At 34.7% G+C, this 16057-nt stretch overlaps 3 protein-coding genes across 8 annotated transcripts; 2 read left to right on the top strand and 1 right to left on the bottom strand.

Moving 5' to 3' along the window:
* The first annotated feature begins 245 nt into the window (after positions 1 to 245).
* LOC114189788 (G-type lectin S-receptor-like serine/threonine-protein kinase RLK1) lies at positions 246 to 2957 on the top strand. The gene is given in 2 exon segments (XM_028078474.2): positions 246 to 648; positions 651 to 2957. Coding segments are annotated over 2 exon segments (2421 nt in total). The 5' UTR covers positions 246 to 314; the 3' UTR covers positions 2738 to 2957.
* A 426-nt stretch (positions 2958 to 3383) lies between these two features.
* On the bottom strand, positions 3384 to 5357 carry LOC114191461 (inositol transporter 1-like). Its single transcript, XM_028080633.2, has 5 exons — positions 5204 to 5357; positions 5022 to 5092; positions 4591 to 4926; positions 4405 to 4512; positions 3384 to 4262 (listed from the first exon to the last, which is right to left on the bottom strand). The coding sequence occupies exons 1-5, from the start codon at positions 5355 to 5357 to the stop codon at positions 3441 to 3443; spliced, it is 1491 nt and encodes a 496-aa protein (XP_027936434.2). The 3' UTR covers positions 3384 to 3440.
* Positions 5358 to 7882: 2525 nt separating this feature from the next.
* On the top strand, positions 7883 to 15924 carry LOC114191668 (transcription factor TGA6-like). 6 transcript variants are annotated; one of them, XM_085676282.1, is made up of 13 exons: positions 7883 to 8068; positions 8616 to 8758; positions 9064 to 9158; positions 12429 to 12505; positions 12623 to 12811; positions 12968 to 13042; positions 13330 to 13389; positions 14214 to 14291; positions 14405 to 14456; positions 14609 to 14701; positions 14828 to 14880; positions 15109 to 15357; positions 15530 to 15924. In XM_085676282.1, exons 2-13 carry the CDS (start codon positions 8718 to 8720, stop codon positions 15674 to 15676), a joined length of 1209 nt encoding a protein of 402 aa, XP_085532408.1. In that variant the 5' UTR covers positions 7883 to 8068; positions 8616 to 8717; the 3' UTR covers positions 15677 to 15924. The 6 variants fall into 6 exon arrangements, with proteins under 6 accessions (XP_085532408.1, XP_027936801.1, XP_085532407.1 ...); XM_028081000.2 differs by having other exon boundaries at positions 7884 to 8068; positions 14609 to 14880; XM_085676281.1 differs by having other exon boundaries at positions 7906 to 8068; positions 8676 to 8758; positions 14609 to 14880.
* Positions 15925 to 16057: the final 133 nt, after the last annotated feature.

Raw genomic sequence — 16057 nt, 5'->3', positions numbered from 1 at the left:
TGATAGTAAATTTGGTGTCTATGTCACGGCCATCACCATCTAATGTAACCATCTAAAGTAAATTTACATCTAAGATAGCAATCAAGTGCCTTTTAATATGATCGAAATATATGATTTCAAATTCAAAAGTCATTTTAACGTGTCGTGCAAATCGAAGCGAGACTCGGTATAACGCGTCTTCTCTCACTTGATCAAATGCCACTGTTCTGCTGACAAGTCAGAAGTGCGTTTCATTGAAAGTGCGTTTCAAAAACATAGCATGATTTCTTGAAATTCCAGTTCCAATACATCTTTGCTTCCACCCACAAGCAAAGATGAGTGCAAAAATTGTTCTTGTTTGTCTCACCACTGTTATACTTCTTCCTTTGTTGCAACTACCACACTCCTTTGCCTCTGCTAAGACTAATGTTAGCATTGGTGATACCCTTATCGCAGGTAATGAGGGTGCGCAATGGCTTTCTCCATCAGGAGAGTTTGCATTCGGATTTCATCAGCCAGAGGGTTATTCCCTTTTCCTGGTTGCCATAAGATACCAAAACATACCTCATCCCTCTTTCATTTGGTATGCAAATGGAGACAACCCTGCTCCTAAAGGCTCAACACTGGAACTCAGTAAAAGCAGAGGGCTTGTGCTGAAAACCCCACAGGGTGTGAGCTATGGACATCACAGCTCATATCAGGTACAATTTCCCATGGACTAATGAATGACACAGGCAATTTCCAACTTGTAGATGAGAATTCACAGATGTTGTGGGACAGTTTCAGCAATCCAACTGATACCTTGGTGCCAACTCAAATCATGGAGGTTAAAGGCACACTTTCGTCACGCCAGAGAGAGACCAACTACACACGAGGAAGGTTCCAATTTCGCTTGCTTCCGGATGGTAATGCTGTACTTAATCCCATAAATTTGCCTACAAACCGTACTTATGAGGCTCACTATATCAGTAACACTTATGATCCCAACAATACAACAAACTGCGGTTTCCGAGTGATGTTTGATAATTCAGGATTTTATGTATTGAAGAGGAGCTATGAGAAGGTTTATATTACCAATCAAAATGATATGCTCTCAATTGATTCCTATTACTATAGAGCAACCATGAATTTTGATGGAACTTTCACCATATCCCGTTACCCCAAAAGTGGAGCTTCAAATCCAAGCTGGTCAGTTATAAAGACATTGCCAGATGACATTTGCATGGATTTGAAAGCAATCACGGCTGGTAGTGGGGTCTGTGGATTCAATAGTATCTGCACTCTGGAAGCTGATCAAAGACCTAAGTGCACTTGCCCCGAAGGTTATTCTCTTCTTGATTCAACTGATGAGTACGGCAGCTGTAGACCGAATTTGGAACTAGGTTGTGGAGGAAGTGGACAAAGCTTGCAAGAAGATATGTACTTCATGAAGGAAATGGTGAATACAGATTGGCCTGAATCAGATTTTGAGTTGTATCTACATTACAACTCAGAAGACTGCAAGAATTCTTGCTTGCAAGATTGCTTATGTGCTGTTTCTATTTTTAGAGATGATAGCTGCTGGAAGAAGAAACTGCCTCTCTCAAATGGAAGACGGGGTGGACGAGTTCAGGCATCTGCTTTCATTAAGTTGAGGAAAAATGATGCCGTGTCAGATACTCCTTCAAATTCATTCATAGAAGAGAAGGAAAATGAAAAAGATCAAGACACTTTGGTAACTGTGATAGCAGTCCTTCTAGGAGGTTCTGTCTTTTTGAATCTCATGGTGATCAGTGCAGTATGTATTGGCTTCCACTTCTACTACAAGAGAAGTTCTACAAATAATACTGTTGCAGAAACCAATTTGCGCAGTTTCAGCTTTAGAGAGCTTGTGCAGGCAACAGATAACTTCAGAGAAGAATTGGGAAGGGGGTCGTGTGGAATTGTCTTTAAAGGAAAAACGGATTTGGCTACTATTGCTGTCAAAAAACTGGACAAGTTGCTCAAAGACAGCGATAAGGAATTCAAAACAGAAGTGAATGTAATTGGCCAAACTCATCACAAAAACTTGGTTCGCCTGATTGGATATTGTGATGAGCTAGAAAACCGGATTCTGGTGTATGAGTTCATGAGCAATGGCAGTTTGGCAAATTTCCTATTCAGAGATTTCAAGCCTAACTGGAACCAAAGAGTCCAGATTGCCTTTGGGATATCAAGAGGGCTGGTTTACTTGCACGAGGAATGCTTCACCCAGATCATCCACTGTGACATAAAGCCTCAAAATATACTTCTTGATGAGCATTACAATGCAAGAATATCAGATTTTGGGTTGTCAAAGCTACTAATGATTAATCAAAGCCGCACAGAAACTGACGTTCGAGGAACAAAAGGGTATGTTGCACCAGACTGGTTCAGGAGTGCGCCAATCACAACCAAGGTTGATGTCTACAGTTTTGGTGTGCTGCTTCTGGAGATCATTTGCTGCAGGAGAAATGTAGATGATAAGTTTGAGATCGATGAGAAAAGCATTTTAACTGACTGGGCTTATGACTGCTATAGGAATGGAAGAATAGACATTCTGGTTGAAAATGACGATGAGGCTATCAATGACATAAATAAGTTGGAAAGGTTTGTGATGGTAGCTATTTGGTGCCTTCAAGAGGATCCCTCTCTCAGGCCAACAATGAAGAAGGTGATGCTTATGCTGGAAGGAATAGCTCCTGTCACAATTCCACCAAGTCCCTGCCCTTATGCCTCTGTTACTGTTAGTTGTGGTTGAAAAACAGTTTCATTTTATCTCTTGCTTTTTCGTGGTTTTGTGATTAGATGTTTGCTATTCATTTTACTTCTCCTTGTATATGTAGCTGAGTAGCTTCTCAAGGATAAAAAGTTACAAAAGTAATCAAATAGTAGTAATATAACACATTGGCTCGGCTTTGCCATACCGTAGTACATGTTTGTAGAACTTCTGAAAAAACTTCAGAGATTGTTGGGTAGAAGTCACAAAAATAAGTGTTGTATCTGTATAATATACGTTTCAATCCAACTCATAAAAATAAAAGAAAAAGTGCCCTTATGTTGTAGAAGCATGCTTTTTAAAGGCATTAACGTTTTTATGTTTTCTTTGCTAGAAATGTTAATTGAAAGGTAACTATTCTTGTAAGGTTACCATTGATTAACGTTTAAACCTCTGGAACTGAAACGAAAATGATCATTTGCGAAGTATGACCATTGAGAGTAATGTCAGAAAGAGATTGTATAACAGAGAGATCTCATAATTAATGAGCAAAACGATATTCAACATCAATAACCCAAATGAAAATATCTTTCCAAGACTTTGAATTAAAATTTCATGGACACAAAACATGGATCACTCTCCTCGTCTTACTTACTCACTCAATAGAGAAAAAACTTCACTGATCCATCTAAAAGTAGAGAGAGGATGAGCTTGATTGTCATAGATTGGTACACTAACTAGGAACTCAAAGTTGCGTTTTCTGCACATTTTTGTCCTTCCCATGGACTCTCTCGTTCCAAATGTTTGCCACTTCTTCAAACGTCAACCCTTTGGTCTCAGGCATACAAAATATCACAAAAACAACTGCAATGACAGATACTCCCAAAAGAATCATGAAACTCTCACCAAGACCTATGGCATCAACCACAGATAAGAAGCTGGTGGACATTATCACACTACAAATCCAGTTGACAGTTGCTGACATGCCACCACACAACCCCCTGTATTCCTGAGGATAAATCTCTGAATTCACAGTCCATGGCACTGGACCCATTCCTGGGGCATAAAAAAGAATATACAAAACCAAACCCAAGATAGCAATCCATCCAAGTGTTTGAGTTGCGTTGCCATGTCCCATGAGGTAGCAAGATGTGGAGAGGACGACCAAGGAGATAGTCATACCAGACAAACTAGCAAGAGCGAGCACCTTACGACCAGCAATGTCAATGAGGTAGATGCCTAGAATCGTGGCTGCTGCATTCATGCCAGAAACAATGAGGGAGAGGAACAAAGCTGATTGGTTTGATCTGAAGCCAGCCATCTGAATGATTATGGGGCTGTAGTACATTATGATGCTGATACCAGAAAACTGTTGAAAAGCCTGAAGTCCACCCCCACAAATGAATGCACATCTAATCTCTTTCTTTTTGAAAATATCACTGTACTTCACTTTCACCTCACTCTTGCGTTCCTGCTCCAGGAGTTCTTCCAGAATTGCAATCTCGTCCTCCAACCGGGGTGAGGAGTAAATCTTAGAGAGCACACCAACTGCTTCCTCTTTCCTGTTCTGTAACAATCAAACTCAAATTATTTCATCAATCAAAGCAAGGGTTTAGACATGAAATGGATTGAAGAGTTAGAACAGGTAAGTAAGAAAAGAAAACCAAAAAGTTTGTGATTTCTAACTCTTTTATTTCTGGGATTTTTACCTTCATGTAAAGCCATCTAGGGGATTCTGGGAGAAAGGCCATGAGGACAAACTGAAGAACAGCTGGCAAACTTGCAACTCCAAGCATCCAACGCCATGTCCCAGGAACCTGGATTAGATTTTTCACAAACAGTTTAATCATAAACATTTGTAATAAGCCAAGTAATAATAAGAAACAATGAAGTACCCTGGTGAGTCCAAAATTAACGACATAGGAGACAAATTGTCCAGCAGTAATCATAAGAGTGTTTGCACTGACTAATCCTCCTCTTATTTCAGACGGTGATACTTCTGCAATGTACACAGGAGCAGTGACAGAGGCAGCACCAACACCCAGCCCCACCAGAAAACGACCCGCTATGATCACGTAAGGATTTGGTGCAGTAGCCATTACTACTGACCCTGCGCCAAAACATATGTCTGCAATGATAGTAGCACTCTTACGTCCCAGATGATCGTTAATCACACCACCAATTGCAGCACCGAATATTGCACCAATCAACGCCATTCCAACAATCACTTCCTGCATCACAAAATCATTATTTTTATATGCTTCATCTCCCAAACTTAATTAAATATGTAATATTCATTAACATTTAATAGTACTTAACATGATACCTGAAGAAAGCTACTATTCTTCACCACCTCAAAATCCTCTTTTATGTACAGAAGAGCACCTGACACCACACCTGCTTATTGCATGCATGCATGCATGCAACCATGCACCAACATATAACGTAAGAAAGTGTTCTTTGTTCATACATGTAACGTTAGTGTTTATGTATAACAATGATACTCACCAGTATCGTAGCCGAATAGAAGACCACCTAGGCCTGCGGCGAAAGTTATTCCTATGATGTAGGGGTTTTGGAAAAGAGCGATTTTGCGTTCTGGATGCATCTCCAGGTAACTGGAGCTTCCTGCTCTCATGGACATGCCCATTTCAGCCACCATTTTTGTGTTCTTGTTGGAGGAATAATAAATAACTTTGTCAGTTTTAATTAATGAAGAAGTGATTAAGGAATTGAATGGTGAAGAGATGATGATTGCATGAACATTTTTATACACCTTAGAGCCACCAAATTTGGAGAGATGCATTAAGTTTTGAAAAACAAAACGGCTTTGAAACGAAAAACAACCATTGTTTTGTCTGTCTTTGGGTTAATTATGTTTAAACGATTCCCTCACACCTCACTTCAATCATTTCCACCTCAAACATTCAATGTGTCAACGCAGCTTTCATTACGAATACTAAACTACATCTTTTAACTATCCTCACTGTCTTTCATCTTATTCCACATCATAATAACGGTTGTTATGACTAATTAATTAGTTTCCACATCATAATAACGGTTGTTATGACTAATTAATTAGTTATTTGTTATAAGTTAAACTAAAATAAAGATGTGATGTGAAAAATATTTGATAAAAGAAACTATTAAACTCTTGTAATGACATTTTTTGTTCTTATATTACAAATTATATAAATTACATTTTATGAGAATAAATTTAAACTTTTATAATTTAAATGCCCCGTAAAAATATAGAGTTAGAAAATAAATAAATTTGTTATTTGTGATTATGATTAAGAATGACATGAAATTTTTTGCGAAATTAAATATTAAAAAGAAAATACAATCAATTATAACTAGACATAAACAATGGCATGCATTTTATTTAACGAAAAAAATATTGTTGTGTGTAGTAAATGAATTATCAGGTATAGATAGATAACACTTGTTGGTATTTTTTTTTTCTACATAAAGTAAACATGCATGAATAATCGTTAAAGTCAAAATTCATTTAGTATTTCAGTTATCTATATTTTTACAAAATTTAATACAAAATTTAATACTCGTTAATTATATTCTAAACAATACTTTTAGGACACTGATTAGATTAACCATATTTTAAAACAAAGATAAATAAGAATGATAAATGATAAGAGTATTTTTTTTTTTTAATTAGATAAGTAATAATATTCACTTAATATTTTTTTTAATTCGAATAAGGGAATAAGGATATATATATATATATATATATATTAATTAATTAATTAGAATGTCTATAATTTATTATGTACTTTAATAAGTTGTTATTAAATTTTATTTGATCTTTAATTTCATAATTTATTTTTAAGCCATACATTTTATTATTTTTATTGTAATTGTTTAATATTTATCCAATTGTTATTTTATATTTATATAATTATAATTCCATGAATTTTGAAAGGACGGAGATTATTTAGAGCAAATTTTAGAAGAGAGACTAAAACTAAAATTGCTTTCAGGAACCAAAAACATAATTAACCCTTAAAATAATTGATTGCTCAAGGTTTGAAATTAATTAAAAACTAAAATAGTAATTACTATAAAATATGTATCTTTCAACTAAATTAAATTATTCATAAGTTACTTCAACTACAACTTTAGTAAATATTTCATTAAACAATTATAGCAAGTTTCACTTATCGACATTTTTTTTTTTACTTTTTCTGTTTTATTTTTCCTTTTTTAAGTTTACTTTTCCAATAGTGTTACAAAAATACAAACTTAATGTCACGTTAAAGTTACAAAAGTTGACAATAAAAATGTAATGCTATTTTGTATAAGAAACAAGTTACATTGTGTCATTCACATATTAATTCATAAATAAGCATTAAATATTGAATATAAAGATCAAATGGTTGGTTTAACCTAATTTAGAAAAAAAAAAAGTTAAACACATGAGTCACTTTGATCACCTAAATATCTCGACTATTTCAATCAAATATAATCAGATCAAATATAATTAAATTAAATGTTATACAAAATTTAATTTTCTTGAACACGTACATGTCTTAAATGGTAGGTATACGAAGACATATTAAAATAAAACGTATTTTCTTAATCAAATAAAATGATGATTTTCTTTTTGAGAATTTAATTCAGAAACATTCTGTAAACCTAACCAATGACCAACGAAAAAGCTTGACTTAACAAATTTAGACAAACATCTGAGAGAAAAAATTGTATAAAGAATAAATTTTGACGGTTAAAAGTTCTCATAAAGTACAAATTTTCAATTTTTCATTTGATGTAGCTAGTAACACCAATGAAAAAAGGGGTTTAGAATAAGTAGATTTCTGAAATTCAGAAATTAAAAATAGATAGTTTTGGAAGAAGATACAAATAAAAAAGTAAAATTTAAGAAGCTAAAAGTGTAAATGAAAAAGGCTGCACCAATAACAGGTGTGTCTTGTAGCAGAGGATCATGGCCGCAACAATGAAAAGTGAAAGATAGCTGTGAACCTATAACGTAAGACACTGTGTAATTACCGTGTCAGTGTGTATCTCTGATACAGTGACAAAACCATAAACATAAACAATTAGCAAAACAAACAAAAATTAATGAAAATACAAGAAGATGCCAACACAGGAACAGTAAAATACAATTAACGATGAATCATGTCAAAGCACCGAAACATTATAAAAATGGAAAAATGAAAAATATTAGTTATTGGAAACACAACAATACGTCTTAAAATTGGACCGATCCTTCTTCTCTCTCTCATATAGCCCTCTTCCTTTCACTTTAATCCAACAATAATAATTATTCACCAAAAAAAACTTTGAACAGATACCATCATCATTCATCATCATCACCCACATCATCAGAATTTCAAGGTGGGTTCCCTTCATTCTCTGCCAGTATTTGGTAGCATCAGTGAAAGCAAAAAACTTTATTTTTTATTTTTTTGCAATTAATCTTCTTCAGATTAGATTTGGTATTTTCTTTTTTTATTGGTTTGGGCATCCATCAGGGGTTGCTAGGTTGGTGTCAAATTAGTCTTTTGCTTGTCAAAGTGTCCTGCTTTGACTTTTTTGCAGTTGCAAATTATCGTTTTCCGTGAGTTTAGCTTGTGAGCACACTGGATTGTTCCCATTTTTTAATCGCTTGAGCTACTACAGTTGAGTGTTTTTTTCTTCAACGGTTTCAGATTTGTTTTCTGTTACTATCTGAGGAAGTCCAGAAATTCTCTAGATTTGAGTTGTTTTAATTTTGTCTCCGTCGAAGTTGAGTCTGCTGACCATCCCTCATGGGCAGAAGAAGCATGTGAAGAGTTTCTTTTGCTATCAATGTTTTTGATTCAGAGTCGTTTTGCTAGTGTGCTTCCACTGAAGCAAAGACTGTGTTTTTTATTCTGTGAATTGTTTTGGTCATAAATTTCAGGTCTTGAGTTTTGTTGGGTTGCAAGGTTATTATTGAAATATGATGGTGTGTGTGGAGTAGAGCTGTGTTTGTGTAGAAGATGAGAAGGGAACAGCAAGAGGGATGCCGAGCTTCAATTCACAACAGCCCAATTCCAATGCATGGTATATTTCCTCTTAGCAGTTACTCTTAGTGTTAGATTTAATAATGCTAAATCTGTCCGTTTTATGAAATGCTGGTGCATAGTTTCCCCAACCTAGATTTCTTTTGTTCCCATGTCGTTGCTTCTTTATTGGGTATTTAGATTCATTGTCGTAGCAACAATAGAACATTCACGGAAAGGGGAAAAACATCTTGGTTACTAGTCTATTAGAATGTTCCAGTTTTTGTTTTTTGAATCCATCAAGTTCAGAAGACTTAGGTTTTATGTGCTGTTTGTCTGAAAAGATATATGTTTGTTTTTTTTCAGCTATACAGAGGGAAGCACGGTTGATTCTTTTCGTCTGTCTGACTTTGATCAATCAGTTGGATATCGCATAGAGGATGCTGTTGCCTTAAGTGGAAGTAAGTATTCTTTTGTTGAAGATTCTGCATTGCTTACTGGTATAGTGTATATAATACAAGCGAGGGCAACTACTCTTAACTCCATGAGCAACATGACTGGAGTGTGTTAGAGATCTAACACTGACTATTGATATAACCAAAATACTGTGTATAAGTGAGGGAAACCTTCACATGATTTAGCTTTTGGGGTTGAGTTTGAACCAGAATTAAATTCTAATGTGGTTGTACTAGTGTATATTCTATTGGTTATTGTTGAGCCTACTAGGACATCTATTATTAGATCACACACATGTGTTTTTAAACTTCACGCTTGAGGTGCTTAATTTTTGGCCTGAGAAGGGTGTTTTAGAGATCCTTTATTGACTAGCAATCCTCATTTCATGAATTGGCTTTTGCGATTAAAGCAGGGCTAAACCTAAATTATAATATAATATTAGAGTTTATCCTACTGGTTATTGTTGGGCTTATTGGGACACCAATTACTGGCCACTCAAAATTGTCCAGTTTTGCAGATTTCACACTCGACACGAAGAGAATGTGTTGGAGATTTTACATTGACTAGTGATATAATATATATAAGCATGGGGGCTGGAAATCCTTATTCCATGAGACAATTTATGGGTTTGGGTTCAAACTCGATTCATAGGATGATATCAAAGTCTATTTTAGTTGTTGTTGGGCTTATTGTTTCACTTGTTATAAGATTGCCTTTAGATATCCAGTCATATAATTTGAGATGTTTGCTCCTTGATATGGGGAGTGTATGTTGATGATCTCACATTAAGTAGTGATATTATCAAAATAATTTATACATGGTAGGGATAATCTTTACCAATGAGTTAAGCCTAAATGCAAATTCTAAAGACTTATTATTAAACTTGAAGAACTATGTGTGTAAATGTTGCTTATTGTTTGTCTAAAATGATAAGTATTGTTGGTAAAAGTTATGGGATGGACTAATAACCAGTAATATCCACTTTTGCGGGACAGAAATTGCTAATATTATTAAGAAGAACTGTAGATGGCTTATTTAGAGAGAATAGCCATTTAATTTTACTTAATGAACATTAATACCATTAATGTTTCTTTGCTACTCGCCGCACGTGGGTAAAAGATGGCCATTCAATGAAAAATAATCACTTCCAAATTTCTTCATAATTTAATGTAACTTTACACATGTAGCTTGATTTAATTGTGTGTAAGTTTATGTATAGGGCTTCATTTACCATAATTAACCATTTAACCTAAAATCGATAAAACGGAATAGCCACTCAAATTTTATTTCCCAATTTCCTGTTACTTTAGAGATGGAAATTCATATAAAATTTTTAGCCACTTAATGTTAACAAATATCCACTTAATAGAAAGCAACACATAGCAATTCATGCATTTCTTTGTAACTCTGCATCTAATGCTGAATTTCATGTTTCACAGTAAGTCATTCGGTAGTAACAAATTAGTATGACCACAGAATAAAAACCAATGGCCACTCACATGATTTCTTCTCAATTTCATCTAATTTTACAGAGCTTTATTTACATCTGTTAGCCACGTAGTGGTAACACATAATGACTCAATAAGAAGCAATATTCATTTTAAAATATCTTCTTAATCTCATGTATTATTACTAAAATTCATTTACTAATATTTTCACTGTGAGTGGTCAAACTTGACTTTGTGCATTAAACATTTGCTTTGAGCCTTCCCTTAGATTCAAAGCAATATTGTGCACCAAGTAAAAACATACAAACCTTTCCTCGGTAAATTCACTTGTTGTTCTACCTCCAACTAATATGGCTATGTACGTGAAAATAACAAAAACTTGTCAGAAATGGGGGTATCGTATTGTCTTTCCCTTTCAAGAGAAAGCTAGCACCACCTTAGTACACGATAGAGTATATAATTAGTGTACTATTATTATACTGCTGGATATGTTTTTGTTATGACAGGTGTGCAGTAGAATAGAGGCAGTTTCTTTGCTGCAATCAGTTAGTCTGTAGAAAAGAAATTTTGGCTTGTGTAAGTTATGAAGATAGGAGTAGTGGTTCATTAGTGAGTATTGTTCCTATATTTGTGGTTTTCTTATTACTATAAAACCAACATCACAGCATGTTGTTGCAATGATTGAATATGAAATCACTATTATTAGATTATCTTATTTCGGTGAAAATTAAAAAAGAAATCAAGTGGTAACAACTTTGCAAAGCAAAATCAGTTGTGAAAGATTGCAGCAAGTCTGCAATCTCATGGTTGTGATACGGATATTAAAAAAAAGGTGGGAGAGTCATACTGGAGTTAGTGGATTTAGTTACTGTATGTAAAAGGAAGGAGAGAGATGAGAGTTTGATTGAGTTATAATTTTAACCATAGGTTGAGTTTAAAATATTGTTAAGAAATAGACTTTAAACCTAACTCAGTTTCACAAAACTCGGCTTGTAAGGTAAGGTTTGCACCCATATAATGTGAGACTTCTAACAAATATAATTGATGATTGAGATTTGTTGAACAACATATCTCCAGTTAAAAATAAAAGGAGAGGATCTAAACCCTAAAGAAAAGAACACATTTAAAAACTTATCAATTATCTCTAACAGATTGTCAATTGTTTATGTTTGATAAGAGGGAGGAATAGGGGAGTTTAAAGTATTTCTAAGTGTTGTGTGGCACAATAAGAGAAAGGAACGTGTAATTATTATTAGTTTTGTTGGAGATCTCACATTGTCTAAAATATGACTAAAATAGAGCATATAAGCAGTAACACACATTACCTTTTAAGTTGGTTTTGTAGTGTTAAGTTTGACTTTAAGTCCACATTCTAAGATGGTTTTAGAGTTTATTCTAATAATTCTTATTGCACCTATTGTGCTACTCGTTCTCTCGGACTACCCATAAATATATTGTTCTAAGAGGGTAAAAGCATTTTGTTTTGGCGATCTTTATTTTAACTCTCCCCATTTTATAATAATCTTTTTGTTAGCAAAATTTTATTGGATTATTGAGTTGTTGATATCAGTCAATGTGTAAGTTCTCATAATCTCACCAATTGCATGACAATAGCATTGATAAAACATATAACTAAGTGCTGTGAAAGATAACAAAATGGAGCAGTAATACATTCACAGCTAAAATATATACCGGCCTTTTACTCTTTGGGTAAAGAACTAGATGTCTAAGTTTATACTCTGACTACTATTATTTCTATTCTTGATAAAATGTAATCTTTTCTCCACTTTTTCATTCTCTAATAATGTTATCTGATATGTGATTCAGACTCAATTTTAGACTCACTTAAAGTAAGTAGCCAGACAATTTCTCGAGGTCCTATTCAACTTGGTTCCTTTGATAAGGTGAGTTTTTCTAGTTCTCGTTATCCATGAAACATTCAGCTTGATAAATTAGGTGATTGCTGGATAAAACATAATCCTCTTATTTTACATCTTTTTGTTTTTTTTTTTTAAATTTAGTTGCCAACTTCACTTGACAAAAGCATATTAACAAACCAAACAGAGCGGCAAAGCTTGCAATTCCAAAAGGTTCACACATCAAATTTAGTTACTGGTGATACAGAACACCAGGAAGAGTTTGCCATGGCTGATGCCAGTCCTAGAACTGATATTTCTACAGATGCTGACACTGACGATAAGAATCCACAGGTGCAGTTTCTTTTTACCTTCCATGCAATTTTCTTCTTGGTTTTTAACCTATTGAACCCATCATCAAGGAATCAACTTTTCCATTCAGTTCCTTAAAGCAGAGGTTATTTAGTCAACATTCCTTACAATCTGACATTTGCAATTCCACGTGTACAGTTTGATAGAAGTCAGGCCCTTGCTGCTGTGGCTTCTGACTCCAGTGACAGATCAAAGGATAAAACAGATCAGAAGGTAATATTTTGAAGAGTAATTGCCATTTTGGTCCCTCCAATTATATATAACATCAAATTGGCTCTCAAAAGATGCAACATCTGGTTGATCCTTAAAGAACTAAGTGATGCCATCAATAAACATTGATGTACCAATATTGATGTCAATTTATAGATGGAGGACCAAACTAATATTTTGTATACCATTTAAGGACCAACAGAAATATTTACTCTGTTTAAATTTATTTTGCTATCTAAGATTTTTGATAAATATTTGTTACATGATCATTGGCTTTTAATTTATCACAGACTCTCCGCAGGCTTGCTCAGAATCGTGAGGCTGCAAGAAAAAGCCGACTGAGAAAGAAAGTAGGAATATGTACTTTTTTTTTATAATATTTGTTGTTACAAATGATTATCTATTTTCTTCTTTCTTCATATAAATATTGGCATGGCTTCATTATAACTCAAATACAGGCTATATATTTCTCATCTGTGTGATTGTATGTATTTGAATGATCAGTTTAGTCCACAGATTACGTGAGCCTACTTGTGAACTGAGAGGGCCACGGACATTGATTATGTTAAAGTGATAATATAATAGATTTTTTAATAGAAAAATCAATTTGTCAAAGGGAAAGGTGGATAGAACATTTAGAGGTAGAATAGGATATCCTCCAAAATGGAAAGTTGTAGGTAAAACAAGGAATATGAAATAATCAATAATCCAGCGAGACTGCTCCTGGTTGTCTGTGCTTAATTTTCCCACTGGCTTCTCAACAATGCGGCTGAAGTATACTTCCTTTTATGGTAACTAAACATATATTTTGGTAACTTTCTTTGAGTCCAACTTTCTTTGAGCTCTGACTAATCTAAACATTTATTTTGGTAACTAGTTAGTACCTCTGTGATGTTATATCTATGGCAATTTTCCGTATGTTTTTTCTTAACTGCACTTGGAAGGGAAGTTGTAAAATGATAAATATGGATATTCAGCCTTTATAGAATAGAGCACTTTGGAATAGTAATTAGTTATTTGTAATGAGTATGGATTGTATTGGAATACTATGATACTTGTACTGTTTTTATTTGTTTGATCTCTTTGATAGATTTTAGGAATAATTGTGTTTGCATCACCCCATTTGGCCATAAAATGCAAGACTTGATACCAAAATGTTGTTACTCTTCTTCAGGCTTATGTTCAACAGCTGGAAAGTAGTCGTTTAAAGCTGACCCAACTGGAGCAAGAGCTTCAGCGAGCTAGGCAGCAGGTAGGGTGCAATTATTCCTTGGAAGTAGATTATGCTCTCCTTTTTAGTGAAAACTTTGCCAACCTATGCTCATATTCAATTTAAACTCAAATCTCTGATTTCTTTTCCTACAGGGAGTCTTTATATCAAGTTCAGGTGATCAAGCGCATTCAATGAGTGGAAATGGTATCCTTTTTTCTTAAAATATGTTATTCATTCCACAAGTTTTAACATCAAAATATGTTTATAACTTGTGCCTTATTGTACCAAACAATTTCGGGAATGTACAAATTTCTCATCTTGTGCATGGGATAATCCATAACTATGTTTTTGTACAGGGGCCATGGCATTTGATGCAGAGTATGCAAGGTGGCTGGAAGAGCAGAATCGACAAGTTAATGAGCTAAGAGCAGCTGTAAATTCTCACGCAGGTGATACAGAACTCTGCATGATTATCGATGGTGTAATGGCACATTATGATGAGATATTTAGGCTGAAGGCCAATGCAGCTAAGGCTGATGTCTTCCATTTGTTGTCTGGCATGTGGAAAACACCAGCCGAGAGGTGTTTCCTATGGCTTGGAGGTTTTCGGTCTTCTGAACTCCTCAAGGTGAGCTGATTCTGACCCTTTTCTTTGTTATGGCTTTTTTAAGCACTGGTTTTTCATTGTAATTGTTAAACCACCGGAAGAGAGAGATATTGAGTTGAAACCGTGTCTTTCTCAGCTATTGTGTACCTCTAGTACATTTACCTGAAGTTATTGTTTGATAAAGTGAAGTTTTGTTTGTGACGTGCATGAATTTGAGGCTTGACTAGAGTGACATGAATTTGGTTGCAGCTGCTGGTAAATCAGTTAGAACCTCTAACAGAGCAGCAGTTAGTGGGTATCACAAACTTGCAGCAATCTTCCCAACAGGCAGAAGATGCATTGTCTCAGGGCATGGAAGCATTGCAGCAATCCCTTTCTGAGACATTATCCACTGGATCACTTGGCTCCTCTGGTTCATCAGGGAATGTGGCCAATTACATGGGTCAAATGGCTATGGCCATGGGCAAATTAGGGACACTTGAGGGCTTCATTAAGCAGGTAAAAACTTTTCTAATCATTTTCATAGTTGATAAAATTTTCTCACACTATGCACCAGCATGCATATATAAGAAACATCAAAGTTAAAGTAAATTAATCGAGTGATGTCTAACATGACCTTATTTGAAAGTAAATTAACCGAGTTCTTGATTTGTGTGGTGATGATTTGAAGGCTGACAATCTGCGGCAGCAAACACTGCAACAGATTCATCGGATACTGACAACTCGGCAATCTGCACGAGCACTGCTGGCAATACATGACTACTTTTCTAGGCTGCGTGCTCTTAGCTCTCTTTGGCTTGCTCGCCCAAGAGACTGATGCATGGTAAATAGCGTGTCATTAATTTTCATGGCTCTGACACTGCTTACGATTTTACTGTGTTGTAGTTTTCATATTACTGATGTTAGTTTTTCGTTAAGTTATAATCTAGAAACTGAATTGGTGACCAGGGTATGTATTTTGTTTATTACTAATGTAACAATATTCTCTTTCTCTCCACTGTAACGCAGTTTAAGAGATTATTACATTATTTTATACAAAATAGTTGGAATGTGTCCTTTCCATAATTGATCTAGAATACCCTCTTGGGAAGCCAAAATGCATAATATCAAAAATGACTTTTTTTTTATTATTATTGTAAGGTAAATAAATGTTTTCTTGAAGCTTTTTAACATGTTTGCATTTGCATCTCATTTTCAA

This window comes from Vigna unguiculata, chromosome 7, assembly GCF_037176805.1.
Source record: "Vigna unguiculata cultivar grain cowpea cultivar isolate G323 ecotype 2 chromosome 7, ASM3717680v1, whole genome shotgun sequence".
Classification (NCBI taxonomy): Eukaryota; Viridiplantae; Streptophyta; class Magnoliopsida; order Fabales; family Fabaceae; genus Vigna; species Vigna unguiculata.
Note: the sequence above shows the minus strand (reverse complement) of the source record. Positions and strands in the feature narration are given on the sequence as shown.